The 20,308-nt window shown below is 46.0% G+C and overlaps 1 protein-coding gene across 8 annotated transcripts in view; it reads left to right on the plus strand.

Moving 5' to 3' along the window:
• Positions 1 to 20,308, plus strand: part of MAK (male germ cell associated kinase) — a 148,434-nt gene that overhangs the window by 16,292 nt on the left and 111,834 nt on the right. For all 8 annotated transcript variants that reach the window (XM_033934679.1, XM_033934680.1, XM_033934682.1 and 5 more), the window contains 2 exons: positions 13,691 to 14,025; positions 19,200 to 19,254. In XM_033934679.1, coding sequence (XP_033790570.1) covers positions 13,925 to 14,025; positions 19,200 to 19,254 — 156 coding nt within the window. In that variant the 5' untranslated portion in view covers positions 13,691 to 13,924. The remainder of the gene's footprint in view (positions 1 to 13,690; positions 14,026 to 19,199; positions 19,255 to 20,308) is intronic.

Raw genomic sequence — 20,308 nt, forward strand, 5'->3', positions numbered from 1 at the left:
ACCAGAAAGCCTTCCAGGCACACCCTTGTCCTTGAGTTGGACTCCAGTGTGCGTTCCTCATTGAGGCAGTTGCAAGCCTCTAAAGGGTCTTCTTCGAAGCTGGTGGAGGAATTTTCTTTTGCCCTGTCTTCCCTGAGGCTCCGCCAGCTGATTCCTCGGACTCTGGGATCCTCCCCGGTCCACCTTGTACGGGGTCGTTCCTTGACGCCCCTGAGGTGATTTAGCCAAGCCTCTTCTATCTCCCATTCGCAGGATTCCGAGGCCCCGGCTCACTATTCGAGGGAAATTTCTCCCTCTTTCTCGGCTGCCCCCAGATTTCACTTGGAGTCTCCTCTGGGGGATGAGTCTTCTCGAAACTCCTCCTTTACTCGTTTCATCTCTGACATGGGTAGGGCCTTGAACCTGGACCTTCAGTCTGAGTCCCGTTATACCCAGGAATTCCTGGCAGAAATGGGTGTTGATCATCAGCCCCATGAGGCGCTGCACTTGCCGTTGCACCAAGTTTTCCAGCAAGCATTTCTCCGGAACCTGGAGACCCCCTATGCGGTCACGGCCATTCCCTCCAAGTTGGAGTCCCGCTACCGGACGATCCCGGTGAGGGGGTTTGAGAGTTCTCAGCTTTCTCACCAGTCCTTGGTAGTTGAGTCTTCCTTGAAGAAGTCCAACCCCTCGAAGATGTACGCTGCCGTCCCCCCGGGCAGGGAGGGCCGTACGATGGACAAAATTGGTCGCCGTCTTTATCAAAACTCAATGATGGCGAACCGTGTCCTCAAGTATAACTTTATCTTCACGTCCTACCTCCGATTCTGTGTGGACGCCCTCCGCTCATTCCGGAAGGATATGCCGGATTCTCGGCGTCAGGAGTTTCGTCTCCTCGAGGAGACCCTCTCCCAGCTCCGCCTCTATATGTTTCAGGCAGCCTATGAAGCCTTCGAGTTGTCCTTGAGGGTCACAGCGTTTGCGATCACCATTCGTCGCCTCGCTTGGCTCTCGTCAGGCTCAAGTCCATGAGTGCCACCATGATTCTAATAGCTCCTCGGTGGCCCCGACAGCCATGGTTCTCCCTTCTGTTGCAACTCAGTTCCAGGGAGCCTCTTCTTCTGCCTGTTTTTCCTTCTCTGCTTACGCAGTCGAGGTTCTCTACTTCATCCCACTTAACGGCTTGGTTCCTCGAGACTTAATGCCCTCGTTCCAGTTCTCACAGCCTGTGCTGAACATCTTGGAGGCGTGTTGGAAGGAGTCCACTCACCAATGTTACCATCAGACGTGGACCCGCTTTTCGTCCTGGTGTGCTACTCGACAGCAGGAGCCGCTGTCTGCCTTCTTATCTGCTATCCTGGATTATCTGTTACACTTGTCTGACGCTGGACTCAAGTCCTCTTCGGTTCGAGTCCACCTTAGTGTCATTGCTACTTTTCATCAGCCGAATGGCGGGAAGCCTATCTATGTTCATCCTGTGGTTTTTTGCTTCATGAAAGCCTTTTCCATGTTCATCCGCCCTTTAAACCTCCTCCTGTGGTTTGGGATCTTAACGTGGTCCTTACTTGCTTGATGAAACCCCTGTTCGAGCCTCTTGCACGGGCTCACTTGAAGTTTCTTATTTGGAAGGTTGTGTTCCTTATTGCTCTCACTTCTGCCCGTTGGGTCAGTGAGCTTCAAGCCTTTGTTGCGGACCCACCTTTCATTGTCTTCCATCATGATAAGTGGTTCTCCGTACTCATCCTAAGTTCTTGCCTAAGGTTGTTTCTGAGTTTCACATCAACCAATCCATTGTTCTTCCTGTGTTTTTCCTGAAGCCCTATTGTCACCCTGGAGAAGCGGCTCTGCATTCTCTTGATTGTAAGCGTGCGCTGGCCTTCTACTTGAAGCGCACCGCTCCTCATCGTTCTGCTCTGCAGCTGTTCCTCTCTTTCGATCTTAATCGCTTGGGTCGCTCTGTTTCTAAGTGGACCATTTCTAACTGATTGGCCGCTTGTATCTCTTTCTGTTACGCTCAGGCTGGTCTCCCTGCCGGGTCGAGTCACAGGCCACAAGGTCAGAGGGATGGTGGTGTCTGTTGCTTTCCTCCGCTCTACTCCGCTTGAGGAAATCTGTAAAGCTGCCACTTGGTCCTCGGTTCATACGTTTACCTCGCACTACTATCTGACTTTCTCCAGGCGTGATGGCCATTTTGGCCAGTCCGTTTTGCAAAATCTGTTCTCCTAAATTGCCAACTCTCCCTCCATCCCATTCTGGTTAGCTTGGAGGTCTCCCACATGTTGAGAATATGCTGCCTGCTTGTCCTGGGATAAAGCACAGTTACTTACCATAACAGGTGTTATCCAGGGACAGCAGGCAGATATTCACGCAATCCACCCACCTCCCCGTGGTTGGCTTCTTTGCTAGCTATCTGAACTGAGGCCACGCTGAGGAGACACATGCCCTAGGTCAGGCGGGAGGGGCATGCGCGCATGCGCGGGCCAATCGCAAGCTTGAAGGTCTTCAAGCAAGTTTGCTTGCGAAAATGTCCGCTAGGGAGCTCAGTCGGTGACGTCACCCACATGTTGAGAATATCTGCCTGCTGTCCCTGGATAACACCTGTTACGGTAAGTAACTATGCTTTATTGTAGCAACAGCTAAGTGGTGAACAATAAAAAGTAAGCTAAAGCCTAGAAAATAAATTTATATTCTTAAAACAAATAGGATAAGAACATAAAAATAGCCATACTGGATCAGACCAATGGTCCATCTAGCCCAGTATCCTGTTTTCACAGTGGATAATCCAGGTCACAAGTACCTGGTAAAACCCCAAATAATAGCAATATTCCATGCGACCAATCCCAAGGCAAGCAGTGGCTTCCTCCATTTCTACTTCAATAGCAGACTATGGACTTTTCCTCCAGGAACTTGTCAAACCATTTTTTAAACTTAGATACAATAACTGCTGTTATCATATTCTCTAGCAATGAATTTCCAGAGCTTTACTATTTGTTGAATAAAAATATATTTCCTCCTGTCTATTTTAAAAGTATTTTCTTGTAACTTCACTGAGTATCCCTGAGTCTTTGGACTTTTTGAAAGAGTAAAAATTTGATTCAGTTTTACTCATTTAGTACCACTGAGGATATCCTTCCTAAGCTGTATCTTTTCCAAGCTGATGATCCCTAATCTCTTTAGCCTTTCTTCTTATGAGATGAGTTCCATTCTCTTTCTCATTTTAGTTGCTCTTTTTTGAATCTTTTCTAATTCTACTCAAGGTGAGGTCATACCATGGAGTGAAACAGAGGCATTATAGTATTCTTGGTCTTATACCTTTTCCTAATAATTCCTAACATCCTATTTGCTCTTTTTGTCACCACTGCACGCTGGGCAGAAAATTTCAGCATATCTACAATGACATCTAAGGGCTCCTTTTACAAAGATGCGTTAGGGCCTTAACATGCAGAATAGCGCGCACGCTAGCCGCTACCGCCTCTTTTTAAGCAGGCGGTAATTTTTCAGCTAGCACGCGCTAATCTTGTGTGTGTGCTAAAAATGCTAGCGCACCTTAGTAAAAAAAGCCCTAAATCTTTTTCTTTGGTGCTGATTCTCAAAGTGGACCTTAGCATCAAATAATTATGATTTGGATTAATTTTCCCAATGTGAATCACTTTGCATTTATCACATTAAATTTTATCTGCAATTTGAATGCCAATCTTCTGATTTCCTAAGGTCTTCTGCAATTTTTCACAGTCCACATGTATTTTAACAATTTTGAAATATAAATAATATAAGAGAATAGACAGAGGAATAGTGACTTGTACTTTACAACATAATAACATAACATAACTTTATTCTTCTATACCACCACAATCAGACAATTTCTAGGCTGTTTACACCAAAGAGAGCTGAACAATCAGCGAAGTACAAAATACAAATAGCAAAAGTACAACATATTTCTTAAGAATAGTCAGAGTAGAATTATTGTTATTAATATTAATATAACTTCTATTTAGTAAATGAATTTATCAAACAATACAGAAACTCTAGGTCTCAATTTTCCTCAAGAGATGTGGGTTTTTTTTGTTTTTATTTTTTAAAAATAGGTCTTAAGACATTTCATAAATTTCTGCAGAGATGTTTCGGTGCATAGAATAAGTGAGAGGTTATTCCAAAGAGAGGGGCTTACAACAGCAGATATGTTCATAGCATATTTTGGTGAAAAAAATGGAACACTTAGAGGTAATAATCAGCTGGCAGCAGTCAGCGACTTTTTTAAAACACTGACTGTGGCCAGATAAATTAGCCCTGGAATTTGGTACCAGACAATGTGCAGACCCCAGCACTGAATATTCAGGTCCAATTGTCCCTCTGCTAGCCACCAAAATATATTCAGGTACCTGGTGATATTGATATTCAGCTGAGACCTGTTTAGAAACATGAAGACAGATAAAGGCAAAATGGCCTGTCTAGTCTGTCCATCTGCAGTAACTATTATCTCTTCCTCTCTCTAAGAGATCCCATATGCCTATCCCACATCTTCCTGAATTCAGACACAGTCTCTGTCTCCACCGCTTCCTCTGGGAGACTGTTCCACATATTGAGCACTCTTTTTGTAAAAAAAAGTATTTCCTTAGATTACTCCTGAGCCTATCACCTCTTAACTTCATCCTATGCCCTCTCATTTCAGAGCTTCCTTTCAAATGAAAGAGACTTAACTCATGCACATTTACACCAGGTAGGTATTTAAACTTCTCTATCATATCTCCCCTCTCCCGCCTTTCCTCCAAAGATGAGATCTTTTAAGTCTGTCCCCATACGCCTTATGACGAAGACTACACACCATTTTAGTAGCCTTCCTCTGGATTGACTCCATCCTTTTTATATCTTTTTGAAGGTACGGTCTCCAGAATTGTACATAACTGCATAATTATTACATATCATTTTAGAGTCTCTGCAAGCCCTGCCCCAGCCTGTGACATTAATAACCCTCTGGCTTTCCACCAGTGTGGATAGCTCACCCATCCTTGAGCTTACCTTTAATCCCTGGTGGTCTAGTGGGGATGATGACAGGAGCGAACCCCACTTGCTTTTGCCCTAGCAGCATCTTCAAAATGGGTGCTGCAGTCTCTGGCAGGAAATATTTTTTTCACTCAATGAATAGTTAAACTCTGGAACTCATTGCCAGAGGGTATGGGGTTTAAAAAAGGTTTGGATAAGTTCCTGGAGGAATACTTTACAATCTGTTATTGAGAGAGGCATGGGAGAGACCACTGTTTGCCTTGGGATCAGTAGCATAGAATGTTGTTACTATTTGGGTTTCTGCCAAGTACTTGTAACCTGGACTAGATGGACCTTTCGGTCTGACCCAGTATGGCTGTTTCTCGCAGGGGAAGAGGAGAAGCACAGACATTTTTTCCAAGTCAACTATAAGCTAAGACTCCAGTTTTTAGCTTTTTCTGAGCCCCAGAGTCTTGACTTTTCACTCGAATATAGGACAGCTTTTTCTCAGTCCTAAATTAACCAGATAGTAATATGGTTGCCACTGCTGAGTATCAGCAGTGCTCGAGTAATTCCTGGTTCCACTGTGGATCACTCCTGGTACCTAACCAAATAGTACCATGGTGGTCAGACATAATATTCAAAGAGACTAACTGGTTATGTGCCACTGAATACATTGTGGGGACTCTGTTAGAGCTAGTTAACTAAGTTGGGGTCTCTCATACCAGTACTGAATATTGTTCTTTGTGTTTATACGTAAAGCAGTGGAGGGTTAAATGACTTGCCAAAGTTCACAAGGAATGTCAGTGGGATTTAAACCCTGGCTTCTGTGGTTTTCAGCCTGCTGCTCTAATCCCTAGACTGTTACTCTATTAGCTAATATGCAGTAATACCTGTATTTGGAATTTGCTAGGCTGCTGTGAATCCCACCCCATAAGAGCTGAGAAGGGTAATAGAATAGTCATTACTATTAATTTGCAGTGCTCCCATAAATGTTTTCTGGTATGCAGACCAATGTACAATATTTTAAAAAATCCTCTTTGGGTAAATTTGCTGGAGAAATGCCAAGATTGGGAAGGAAGGGTTATTACAAGGAGCAGATGAAAACACGACATTCAGAGGAAGATTCTCAAAACTAAAATGTGTCTTTAATGTGCTCGCTAAACTGGTTCCAGCCGATTTTGTGTGCATGTGTATTTTAGTGGTGGATTTTCAAAAAGACTTAGGGCTCCTTTTATTAAGCTGCGATAGCGGTTTTAGTGCGCGCAGAATTGCCACGTGCACTAGACGCTAACGTCAGCCTTGAGCTGGCATTAGTTCTTGGCGCATAGCGCAGAGTTAGCGCACGTGGCAATGCAGCGCGCGTTAAAAACGCTAGCGCACCTTAGTAAAAGGAGCCCATACTGTGGTCTTTTCCGAGTTTACTACAGTCTCCGATACTGCCATGCAAATGTAGTACAACGAGTCATTAATATTAAAATGAGCACTCCAATCGATTCTCTTTAATATCCAAGTGATTCCCTAACCTCATTATGCCACATTTGCGGCCAAAATTTGCCGACAAGTCTAAGCTGTCATAGCCATACTTTATCCCAGGACAAGCAGGCAGGTATTCTCACTAGTGGGTGATGTCATCCGACAGAGCCCCGATACGGACATCTTGCAAGCATGTCTTGCTTGAAGAAACTCAGAAGTTTCGAGATGCCCGCACCGCGCATGCGCCAGTGCCTTCCCGCCCGATGTACCGGGCGTGTCTCCTCAGTTCTTTTCTTTCCGCGGAGCTGAGAAGTTATCTTCATTCTGCGCTGACTGAATTTCAGTTTTTCTTTGCCTTCTTTACCCGCGTTTTAGTTTATTTCTTTGAATTTCTTTCGTTTTTACTTTCTTTTTAAAAAAAAAAAAAAAAAAAAAGTTAAAATTATTTCTTCCGGCGGTTCGTCCGGGCCGGCCTCGTGGCTGCGGCCTACCGCTTTCGACCTTTCAGCGTCGATTTTCCGGCCTATGTCCCGGCCAATCACCGGTTTTAAAAAGTGCAGCAAGTGCCAGCGTGCGATTTCGTTAACGGACCCGCATCGACGCTGCCTGCAGTGTCTTGGTCCGGAACACGTTCCGAAATCGTGCCGGCCTTGTTCCACGCTCACTGCGCGCTCGTTTAAGAGGCGTTGCTTGCTTTGGGAGTCGATGTTCAAGATGGAGACTGCCAAGGATCTATCTGCTTCTACGTCTGCTGAGGTTTCGCCGGTCCGCTCAAAACCTGCATCGACGACTCCCGCATCCAGCATCGTGAAGCCAGCATCGTTTACACCGGCTACGGCTTCAACTTCAGCTGCGGCGCCTGCCTCCGTCTCCTCGGTTCAGGTACCGCCTTCCACTGTCCCTCCCGTGGTCATCAAAGTGCCCAAAGCTAACAAGCAGAAGCACTTGGCCACGAAGGAACGCGAAGACCGTGCAGGAGGACCCCCTTTCGGTGCGGATCCCTCCATATCGGTTTCGCTTCGATCCCTGCTAGAAGCTCAGTTTGTCCAGCTTATGCAGACTATGGGACCCCGGCTTATCGCCAACATCCAGGGTGAAGTCCGGGCACCGGTTTCAGGGGGCGGTCCGCCCCCTCCCCCTCCTCCTCGCCGTTCGATCTCGCTGCTCGACGAGGGGGATCGGCGGAGGGCGGCGGAATCCTCCAGAAGGGCTTCCCTTCCTGATATGCCACCTTTAGAGCCCATCACACCTCCACGCCAGCAGGGTGCTGGGGCAGCCCCTGATACTCGGAGTCCTGGGCATACTGCATCGCAGGAAGAGTTCTTCCGCACTCCATACCAGACTTGGGTGGCGCTGCGTGAGTCCGCATCCTTACCACCTCTGCGGTCCACCGCATCGAGCCCCATCCATTCCTTAGAGGCTTCGGGGGATCGTGCGATGCACAGAAGATCTCGCTCCCCATCCCGTCACCGGGAGGGGCATCGATCTCGACACTCATCTCGACACTCCTCACGTCATTCGGAGGTGTCTCCGCAGAAAAAGATGCAGCGTTGGGATACTCATCGTCAGATGTATCCCAGCCGGAGGGACCAGAGTATGAGGAACCATCCTACTTCCTATTCTCCATGCCGGTCTCAGCTCTCCCTGGACCCGAGAGGCTTCCACTTCATCTAGTCCGTCTCGGCGGCCCGGCCTTGGCAGACCAATTGTCTTTCTCATCTTTTCTCCGACAGATGGCGGATGACTTGGATGTGACTTTGGAGCACTGGGTCTAAATAATTCTAAAGAGTATTTGGATACTATGCAATTTGCCTCACCCTCCAGCGGAGATTCTTCGGCTTCCTTTGCATAAATTGCTGGACCAGACTTCATGCGCTGTTTGAGACACCGATATTCTATCCCTGCGGTTCCCAGTAAGCTGGATGCTCGAGTACCGCATCGTTACACCACAAGGGGTTTGAGGGGGGCTCAACTTTCCTCATCAGTCCCTTCTGGTCGAGTCATCTCTCAAGCGGTCCTCAACCCTTCCCAGGTTTACGCTTCGGTTGCCTCCGGGGCAGGGAGGGGAGAACGATGGACAAGTTTGGTAGACGTTGTTTACCAAAACTCGATGATGGCGACCGAGTGCTCAATTACAATTTTTTCTTCTCATCATATTTGGATTTCTTCTTGCCGGTACTCCGCAAGTTCATTCCCTTTCATTGATGCTCAGCTCGTTTTCCAGTTTGAGGAGGTGGTGGCGACCCTGTCCCAGTTGCGGCTGCAGCTGATGCAATCCTCCTACGATGGCCTTCGAGCTCTCGGCACGGGCTGCGGCCTGTTCAGGTCGCCATTGCGTCGCCTGGCCTGGCTTCGCACTATTGATAATGGATCCGAACCTCCAAGACAGACTGGCTAAATGTGCCTTGTGCGGGAGCGGATTCTGTTCGATGAGTCTATCGAGACTGTTACTAAAAAGCTTTCGGACCATGAGAAGTCTTTTCAGTCTATTCTGCGCCCTAAACCGAAGCCTCAGCAGTCTCGTCCTTCTAGACCAGCCTCAAATCTACCAAGAGGCGTTATCAACCGAGGCAGGCTCCCCAAGCGAGACAGCCTGCGAAGAGGCCAGCCTCCACAGAAGAACTCAACAGAAGCCTCATAGGCCGGATGCACCCAAGGCTACTCAGCCTTTTTGACTCTCTTCCAGGGAGCATAACCGACGTTCTGTCTTCCCCTGTTTTTTCCCATAGGGGGGGTCGAACTTCCACCATTTTTATCATCGATGGGAGTCGATCACCTCGGACCTTTGGGTCCTTACCATCGTAAGAGAGGGATACACTCTTCATTTCCAACGGGTCCCCCCGACCACCCGCCAAGAGAGTATCCTTCCAACTCGACCAGACCACTCTTCTTCTACAGGAGGCGCAGGCTCTGCATCGGCTTCGAGCTGTCGAGCCGGTGCCAGAGTAGATCAGCAAAACCAGGGGTTTCTACTCCCGGTACTTTCTTGGTTCCGAAGAAGAGACGGCGATCTGCGTCCCATTTTGGACCTTCGAGTCCTCAACAAGTTTATGTCAAGGAGCGGTTCCGCATGCTGACCCTTGCTTCTCTTCTACCCCCTACTCGAGCAGGAACGATTGGTTATGCTCTCTGGATCTCAAGGAGTCCTACACTCACATCCCGATAAATCCGCCTCCCGCAAGTTTCTCATATTTCGGGGTGGGACATCTACATCGCAGTATCGAGTGCTTCATTCGGCCTTTCCTCGTCTCCCAGAGTCTTCACAAAGTGTCTGTGTGGTGGTGGCCGCGGCACTCCGGAACATTGGGGTCTCCAGGTGTTTCCATACCTCGACGACTGGCTCATCAAGGCACCGTCGGCTCCAGAGGGTCATTTCGGCGACCTTGACTACAAATTCTATTCTGCAGAGTCTGGGCTTCGAGATCAACTTCCCAAATCACATCTTCAGCCTACCCAGTCTCTCCCTTTATCGGGGCTGTTCTGGATACCATTCAACTTCGAGCATTCCTTCCTCCTCAAACGCATGGATGCTCTCCTTCTACTTCTGGCCAGTCGGTGTCTTCTCGCCCGTCCATCTCGGCGAGACACATGATGGTCCTCTTGGCCACATGGCCTCTACAGTTCATGTGACGCCTTTTGCCAGACTACATCTCAGAATTCCTCAATGGAACCCTGCATCTCAATGGACTCAGGTGTCCGACCCGTTGTCCCGTCACATTGTTCGTCACTCTCTGCTCTAACGGCAGTCCTCTTCTCTGGTGGATGACCTCTTCGAGATCTAGTCCAGAGGTTTGCATGTTTTCACTCTCTTCCCCACCAGAAAGTTCTCACGACCGATTCAATCGAACTATGCATGGGGGGCCCCAATCTGGATGGTCTACAGAACTCAGGGGTTCTGGACCCCTGCGGAACGACTCCATCAAATCAATCTTCTGGAAGCTCAGAGCCATCTTCAATGCTCTCTCCAAGCTTTTCAGCATCTGGCTTCACGACATGGTGGTCCTTATTCGCAACAGGACAATCAGGGTCGCCATGTATTATGTCAACAGAGCAAGGTGGGCACGGGGCTCGGGCCCCTCTTTGTCAGAAGCTCTTCGAGTCTGGGATTTGGGCGGTTCGCCACAGACACCTTTCCTCAGAGCTGTCTACATTCAGGGGAAAAGACAACGTCTTGGCAGACAAATTGAGTCGTCTTCTCCAGCCTCACGAATGGGACGCTCCATTCCAAACCCCTTCATCAGATCTTCGCTCAGTGGGGAACGGCCTCAGATAGACCTCTTTGCAGCCCCCCACAACTTCAAACTGCCTCAGTTTTGCTCCAGGATCTACACTCCTCTTCCGCCTCGAGGCCAGATGCCTTTCTACTGGAGTGGGGGAATCGCTTCCTATATGCGTTTCCTCCCTTTCCTCTCATTCAGAAGACTCTGGTCAAGTTGAGATCAGACCATGCCACCATGATTCTGATTGCTCCTCGGTGGCCCAGACAAACCTTGGTACTCCCTTCTACTTCAACTCAAGCAGCAGGGAGCCAGTACTTCTTCCAGTGTTTCCTTCACTACTTACTCAACATCAAGGTTCACTACTTCATCCCAATCCTGCAGTCTCTTCAACCTGACAGGCTTGGTTCCTTTCAACATAACGCCTCACCAGTTCTCTCAAGCAGTGATGGGAGGTCTTGGAGGCTTCCAGGAAGCCTGCCACTCGACAATGCTATTCCCAAAAAATGGACTAGATTCTCTTCCTGGTGGTATTTCCAATGCCACGGAACCTCAGCGAGCTTCCCTTTTCTTCTGTATTGGACTATCTTCTACACCTGTCCCAGTCTGGTCTCAAGTCTACCTCTATACGAGTCCACCTGAGTGCTATTGCGGCTTTTCATCAGCCTCTACAAGGGAAACCTTTGTCTGCTCATCCGTGTGGTTTTCCAAATTTATGAAAGGGCTTTTTCATGTCAACCCTCCTAATCAAACCTCCTCCTGTGGTTTGGGATCTCAATGTTGTCCTGTCTCATCTTATGAAGCCTCCGTTTGAACCTCTCAACACGGCTCCACTTAAGTATCTCACCTGGAAGGTGGTTTTCTGTGGCCCTCACGTCAGCTTCGTCGGGTCAGTGAGCTTCAGGCCCTAGTGGGCGGATCCACCGTTCACTGTATTCCATCATGACAAGGTGGTTCTCCGTACTCATGCCAAAATTCTTGCCTAAGAGTGGTCTCTGAATTTCACATCAACCAATCCATCGTGCTTCCAGTGGTTTCTTCCAAAAGCCTCATTCTCATCTGGGGAATCTGCTTTGCACACTCTGGACTGTAAACGTGCTCTAGCTTTCTACTTGGATCGCACAAAGCCACACAGAAATGCTCCTCAACTTTCGTCTCCTTTGATCCAAACAAGTTGGACGACCGGTATCGAAGCGCACCATCTCTAACTGGATGGCGGCTTGTATCTCTTCCTGCTATGCCCAGGCTGGATTATCCCTTCCCTCTAAGGTCACAGCCCATAAGGTCAGAGCAATGGCAGCCTCGGTAGCCTTCCTCAGATCGACACCGATTGAGGAGATTTGTAAGGCTGCCACTTGGTCCTCGGTTCACACATTCACCTCTCATTATTGTCTGGATACTTTTCTCCAGACGGGATGGACAGTTTGGCCAAACAGTGTTACAAAATTTGTTCTCTTAAGTTGCCAACTCTCCCACCATCCCATTGGGGTTAGCTTGGAGGTCACCCACTAGTGAGAATACCTGCCTGCTTGTCCTGGGATAAAGCAATGTTACTTACCGTAACAGTTGTTATCCAGGGACAGCAGGCAGCTATTCTCACGTCCCACCCACCTCCCCTGGGTTGGCTTCTCAGGCTAGCTACCTGAACTGAGGAGACACGCCCGGTACATCGGGCGGGAAGGCACTGGCGCATGCGCGGTGCGGGCATCTCGAAACTTCTGAGTTTCTTCAAGCAAGACATGCTTGCAAGATGTCCGTATCGGGGCTCTGTCGGATGACAATCACCCACTAGTGAGAATAGCTGCCTGCTGTCCCCTGGATAACAACTGTTACGGTAAGTAACATTGCTTTCTGATCAGTGCCTGAGCGCTGTTGGCTCAGGCACTGACAGGAAAGTAAGGATTGACAGCTCAGACTTCCCTCCACGCAAATTGAAATTAAAAAAAAAAAACAAACCCCAAATCAAAGATCGGCAGGAGAGATGCCCGCTTTCTTCTGCCGCACTCACACAACCTACAGGCACCCATCCCTGGCAGTGGGAGAGATGTCCACTCTCTCCCGCTGCGCTTGCACAACTTCTGGCACACACCCTGGCAACAGGAGAGATGTCCACTTTCTTCTGCCTCGCTCGCACAATCAGCCAGCTCTACCCCCACCTCATAATGGGAGGGATGCCCACTCCCTCCCACTGTTGCCCAACCCCCAACATCTCCTCCTGTGTCCCCGATGAACCCCCCGCCCCTCCCTATCTTCAGAAAGTTTGGCCGGAGAAACGCCTACCCCACTCTGGCTGGCAAGCCTACCTCTTACAAAATGTCAGGCCTTCCCCTTCCCGGTGCATCCTGTAATTTGCCTAGAAGGGGCCGAGCCTAAGGCTCTGATTGGTCAAGGTTGCTTAAGGCCTTAAGGGGGGGAAGTTGGGAGGGGGGTCTGGCAATGACGGGAGGGAGTAGGTATCCCTCCCACTGCGGGGGTGGGGAGAATTGGAGGATTGTGTGAGTGTGCTGGGAGAAAGTGGGCATCTCTTCTGCTGCCAGGGGTGGGTATCAGGAGGTTGTGCAAGCTCGGCGAGAGAGTGGGCATCTCTCCCACTACCAGGGGTGGGTGTCTAGAGGTTGTGTGAGTGCAGCGGGAGAGAGTGGGCATCTCTCCTGCTGTGATCTTCGAGGTTTTTTTTTTAAAATTTTTAAATATGCAGGTATATTCTGCACATGTGCTGATCACTACCACCAGCGACTCATCTCAAGTAAATTTTACCAAGCCTGTGTGAACATCAGCGAACCTCATTTTGCATTCGGGGTCTAACAATTTCTCGCCTTTTTGAAATTGTTACAATAGCGACCTCGGTAGCAGCCTGGCGGATTTTACCATTAAGTTTTGAGAACCTTCCCTTCAATATTTTAATGCAACTTGCATTTGAAGTTACTGCTTTCATTTATACTCACCAAGCAGTTGTTTCTAGTCTTGGAGTCTGTAGGCTTTAATAGTTCTTTTTCCTCAACAATGATTTTAAATGTACCATTTTTCTTTTTTTTAAGGATGCATCTGAGAAGGCGTTATTATTCCAGGGTTGGCTGCAGCATGTCTGGATCTGATCGAGATTAAATTTATCAGTTAAAAAAAAAAATTGGCTGTCATAATCGCAAATCTCCCACAAAGGGAAAGAAAGTTTTTGGAAAACCAGATCCTTGACTGAAAAGATATATGAATTCCTTCAAAAAAAAGAAGACATTAGAGCCACAAAAGTTTTACATTTTACTGGTTTTACAAAAATGAATCGGTACACAACATTAAAACAACTTGGAGATGGTACCTATGGGAGTGTACTTATGGGGAAAAGCAATGAGTCGGGTGAACTGGTGGCAATCAAAAGGTAAGTGTAAGTAAAATAATATCTAAAGAATGATACACAGTGGGAATTGTATAATTGAGCCCTGCAATTTTTCTAAGCTGTTTTTAAGAATTATTCTGCTTTCTTTTAAGTTAATGTGGACTAAATTTTTAAAGCTGAGTTGCATTTCTTGGCTTGTATAACACAAGAGTTTCCAGGAACAGGAGTCTTGACCAGTGGGCTATTCTCCATTACCCGTGAAGTTTTGTAGAAATCATCCATAGCTTTTCAGCTCCAGCAATGTGTGTCAGTGGGCAGTGCCCTGTCTCAGTTTTTCCTTCTGCAGGCGAGTTGAGAAGGTGCCTTTTTTTCTGCTCTGCAAGTGATTTATTATGTTCAGGTTTTTAATCCGAAGTTCAAGGCTTTCCAGTGCTCCAGAGGTTCCCAGGATTTCTCAGACAGCTCTACCTGGGAGAAAATACAGTCTCTGGATCAGAGGACTGTAGCTGGGGAGGCAACCCTTTCACAGGGCACCTTCCTAGCTGGCCTGCACTAATCCTTAGGACAGCTCGGGGTGCATTCCCTTGGGAATCTGGCTTGCCCCTGATTTATCAGGCATTTGAGTGCAGGTTGAGTGGCTCTTTATTGGTCCATAGCGCTGTAGTGAGTACCGGCTGCATCTGCCACCCTCCCTCTCGAAGATGTGTGAGGAGCTAGAGGGGTTGAAGGTTTCAGGTTCTGGTGGTCTGTCTTTCTCTTCTACTTCCCATAGTATAGCATCCCTCTTCCCTCCTTCCCTTCTCTGCTTCCCCTTTCTGGTTTGGCATCTCTCTGTCCTTCTCTTCTCCCTCTCTCCTATCTTAGTCTGGAATCTCCCTCTCCCCCTCTTCCCTTCCCTGGTTTGGCTTTTCTCTCTCCTCTTCCCCTCCAGTAGTCCAACATATTTTTCCTTCCCTTTCCCCTTTTTGTGGTCTGGCATCTCTCTCCTCTCCTTCCCTCCTCCGCCTTTCACTGTTCTGTTTCTAAAAAATTGTCACATTCCTGAAGCATCCAGTTTTCTTCAAAGCCATTACTATTATTAGACTCTCTGAACTATTAAATAACACCAGTTACAATGCTGTCACTGCAGGATCATTTAAAAAAAAAGTTTTTTGCAAGGTCCCAACTAGCTTTCACTAAAATGTTTTATGTCCCCAAATACTTGTAAACATTAAAAAACAAAAAAGATTAAATGTGCTTAGACTTCCCCTATTATTCAGTCTCTACTTTAGACCTGTCATAGACATAGCCCGACACCAGGGACTATACCTACTATAGAACAATCACCCTGATCCCCCATGCCAGCAAGGTACTTCTAAAGATCATCCAGAGGCGCTTGGGCAACATCCTTGGTTGAGAACTTCCTGATGCCTAAGCTGGATTCTATAAGGGCAGAGGGACTTGTGATCACATCGCAAACTTGAGGTGGATCATAGAAAATGTAAAGGAGAAGCCAGAAAAACTCTACCTTTGCTTCATATATTATACCAGGCAAGCTTGTTGATTGTAGGTCGCTTTCCAGGTGTAATTAGACAATTCCTTGTTAGTGTTCCAATTATTAGCGGCAATGCAGGAGGAGTCTCTTCCGGTTTGGCTGGTTCCTTATCAAATACCTTTTTACTACTAAACTCATTGTTGATAGATTCTATTGCATGGGTTGCCCACACTTTTTGACTCGCGAGCTACTTTTAAAAATGACCAAGTCAAAATGATCTACCAACAATAAAATTTTAAAAAACACAACGCACACTGTACGCATAGAATTGTTCATTATCATTCCTATTCCGGGGTTTTTTCAAAGAGGTCAAAGCAGATGACTCTATGCACTGTCACCTCAGTAACAACCATACAAAAATAGACAAATACCCACCCCCCTCCCCTTTTTACTAAACCACAATAGCAGTTTTTAGCGCAGGGAGCTGCGCTGAATGCCCAGCGCTGCTCACAACCGCTCATAGGCTCCCTGCGCTAAAAACCACTATTGCGGTTTAGTAAAAGGGGACCATATTGTAAAAATATAGACAGCAGATATAAATTCAGAAACATTTTGATCACTAAATTTAAAATAAAATCATTTTCCTACCTTGTCTGGTGGATTTCATGAGTCTCTGGTTGCACTTTCTTCTTCTGACTGTGCATCCAGTCTTTCTTTCAGCCTGTATGCTTCCTCTCCTCCCACACCTCTCATTCCCTCCCCCAACTTTTTTCTTCCTCTCTCCCTGACCTGTCTTTCTTTCTCTCTTCCATGCCCCCTTTCTTTTTTCTGTTTCTCTTCTTTCCTTCTGTCTCCATGCCTGCCCCCTTTCTTTCTTTCTCCCTGCCCTTCCCCAAGCCACTGCCGCTGCCATCGGGGAACAGGACCCAAACTGCCACCAATGGATAACAGGCCCCAAAGCTGCCGACGCCGACGCCCCATGCTCACCCTGCTTCGGGCCGACCAGCAATTCCTCTCCCCCGAAGTCAATTCTGCCGTCGGAGAGGAAGTTCCGCCCAGCCAGGCAGCGATTGGCTGGCCCGAACTTCCTCTCCGACGGCAGAATTGACATCGGGGAGAGGAAGACTGATTGGCCCGATAGATTGGCCCGACTGATTGGCCCGACTGATTGGGTGATCGACTCACTTTGCCTTGGCAAGCTACCCGTCGATCGCGATCGACCTATTGGCACCCCTGTCCTATTGTATTTAAAACATATGTATCTACATTGCTGCGCTTTGACAGTACACTGAAGTCAGATAAACCATTTTCGATTGAATCACTTCCAAAGCAGGTAGCAAATGGATCGCCAGTTTCTTGTCCTCTAAATGTCAGAAATTGAAGAAGACATTCTTTCTTTTAGCGTTGGTATGTTATCTTTGTGACTCTTCTCAGCCTGGTCCCGTGGCAAACCCAGAAGTCTCAATCACTTTCACACACAACGCCGGGCTCTACAATCCATACCTCAAACACAGAGCCGGAACCAGGCACACTGGGAACAGCCTTGACATCTGTGATCTCATAAGCTCATACACTAGCCAAAGAGCTTCTCCATAATCACTTCATCTTGTTTGCTCTGTGCATTTGGCAAGAATTTACTTCCAATGGAACTGTTTCTAAAAACAGGCAGAGATGTATAAACTTGTGGAGAACAGTCCCATTGTAGGTTTAAAACTTCCATTTTTAAAGACAGGAATTCATTTGTCCATGTACAGAGCATGATACTAAGCCATTCTACATTTCGTGGCAGGAGCCGTTAGACCATACATTTTTAAATGTTGCCAGAATCCTCTCAAACGTTCATTACCAATTGTATACAAAGGCAAACTTCAAATATTTATTCATATTCTTTGTCACTTTCCAGTTTCAAAACTCAACAAATCAAATTGAATTAAAATAACTTCCAATAAATATCCTAAATAAATCAAATGTATCCAGCAGGGTTTTATAAAGACATTGGCTGCTCACGTTGATTTAAAAATTCTTGTAATTTTTCTGGATCTTCAAAATTAATTGTTCTATTTCCTTGAGTAACCTTCATAATAGCGGGGTATATTAAACCTTATTTTGCTCCAATATTTCTTAATTGTGGTCTTAACTCTAAAAATCTTTTCCTCTTATTAGCAGTAGCTCTTGCAAAGTCAGGCACTATAGCCTAGATTCTGTAAAGTACGCCTAACTTTAGGCGTGCTATAGACGTCCTTGTAGCACAAGTGGCATTCAGCGTTATTTAGGCACTGTTTAAGCATCGTATAGACGTCTCTAATGCACTAAGCGTATCTTAGGCGTCTATTAGGCACACGTTCCCAAAAAAACCCATATAGATGCCAGATAGACGTCCCTATGATGTTATATATAAAAAGGTGGTTTTTACTGATTTGTTATCATTATTTCAGGACTGTAAGCTTTAACATAATTAACCCAAAGTATACCATCATTAAAAGGATAATAAAAACACAGTATACCATGTTTAAAAGGATATTTATAATATATTAGCTTCAGTAGGAGTTGATCTGGGAACATCAGGATGGAAGGGGGGAAGCTTCACTCCTGTGCTACACAGAAACTTGTATAGCAATGGTATCATTAGCTCCTATAAGAAATGTAAATCTGCGCCTATCTCGCATCTGTGCTCTAAGGGACGCCTAAAGGATACGTAAGTCCGTCTAAGTTCCAATTAACACTTGTTAAGACCCTTAAATCGCTCATTATCCACTTAAATCGGATGCCTGAAGCATACCTAAATTTAGGCGCACTTTACAGAATCTATGCCTATGTGTATTCGAACATCTTGGCATTTTAAATTTTTATTCTCCTTTGCCAAGCAAAATATTTCCAAAACCTGCTGATGCCTTAATAGTTTAAAAATTAACAGACGTGGACCTATGTGTTTGTCTGATCTCCTAGTAGGAATCCTATGTGCACGCTCGATCTCAATTGGGAACTTTGTTTTAAGTGGCAGTACTTTAGGAAGAAAATTTTCCAGAAAGGATATCGGGTTACTTTACTCCACTCCTTCCGGTAACCCTAAGATCCTTAAATTACTCCTCCTCTCCCTGTTGGAGCAGTCTTCCAGGTCATGAGTAAGTATTTCAATTTTCTACCGATTAAGCTTAAACTGAATTAGTTCTGCCTCATTAACCTCAATTCTTTTTTCCAATTGATCCATTTTTCACTTCAATCACTTCGATTTCCTATTAAGGGTAGAAACTTCTTCCCAAGATTCTTTCAGCTTCCTTGCATTATCTAAAACAATCTTCTTAATTTCACAAAGCTCTTTCAATATTTCATCATCATCCTTACTATCTTTCGGCAATGGAGACTTCGACGGAGTTGTTAGTTCCGGTTTGGATCTTTTTACATTCCCTGCCATTGTAAACGCTGGATCAGCCTGTGCCTGCTTCCCCAAAGCCATTTTTGACTAATATCACACTGTTTTAAAACCAAAAAGTAACTTTCTCCTAATTTATTTCACTTTAAAATGTGTGTTAGTGTGGAGCTCTTCTTTTACCCGATCATTTACATGTGCTACCAAGCCACGCCTTTAAAAGAGTGTTTTAACAAAAAGCTTATTTTGATAGGATGTTATTTTAAAAGAAGTATGGTAAATATGTAAAAATGAAAAATATAAAAGCTTTTGGTGTCAACATATTCAAGATTTGATGTAATGAGTTTAAAATGTCAGTGTTCATATTTTTTACAGAATGAAAAGGAAATTTTATTCTTGGGATGAATGTATGAACTTGAAAGAAGTTAAGGTAATGACATCCTATGGTATATTGTCTAGTAAACATGTATTTTATCTGTAAAAGAAGACATTTGTCCAGTTATACGAGTTGAACAATTATCACATAGCTGATGATATCACAGTTTTTAAATATATGCATTAGTTTTCTACAGTGAAATTAAAATTATGTTTTATATATGACAGTTCCTATTTTGAGAAAATTGAGAACAGGCAGTATCAACGTTCAAAATTTAAAGTGTTAGAATATCAGATGAAAACTGAGAAGGTATTAATCAAAGGCATCCTCATGGAAATGGGGCTTCAGTCATTGCCTGCAATGCATGGAGGTGAGGGTAGAGAAAAAGCAGACTAAGCATCAATATGCATTCATTTATATTAACAAAACTATGTGTGCTGTTTCCAACATAAATGTATTTCCAAATAAAACAAGCATCAATCTCCCCTTCCAAAGCAAAATAACTGTTGGAAATCATGCAATAAAATGAATCCATAATTTGCACCAATGTGGATAGTTTGATTATTGTTTCTTTAAGGGATAATTTTGTAACTGATCGTGTATGTAAATATTTCCCTGTGTGGAATATTGACAAATTTTCAGATTAAAAGTGCCATATATACTTGAGTATAAACTGATCCGAATATAAACTGAGGTGACCCTTTTCCTCCTGAAAAAGGAAGAAAAAAGTTGAATATATATTCAAGTGCCCTACCTTGGCAGGTTCTGCCCCCAGCCACCCTCACTCCCCTGCCCTGCCAGGCACCCAGTCCCCCTCCCTTCCTGTCTCCCTCTCCTGCCAAGCTCTACCCCCAATCCTCCCTCCCCTGCCAGGCTCTGTACATAGCCCCTGCCCTTCCCTGCCAGGCTCTGCACTCATACCCCCTCCTTCCTGCTAAGCTCAGCACTCAGCCCCCCTTCCTGTCTCCCTTCCCTGCTAGGCTCTGTACCCAGCCTCCCTCCCTTCCTGCCCCCCTGCAAGGCTCTACACCTAGCCCCCATCATTCCCTCCCCTGCCAGGCTCTTCACCTAGCTCCCCTCTCTGTCCTGCCTTCCAGGCTCTGCACCC

Source organism: Geotrypetes seraphini, chromosome 2 (genome assembly GCF_902459505.1).
Source record: "Geotrypetes seraphini chromosome 2, aGeoSer1.1, whole genome shotgun sequence".
Lineage (NCBI taxonomy): Eukaryota > Metazoa > Chordata > Amphibia > Gymnophiona > Dermophiidae > Geotrypetes > Geotrypetes seraphini.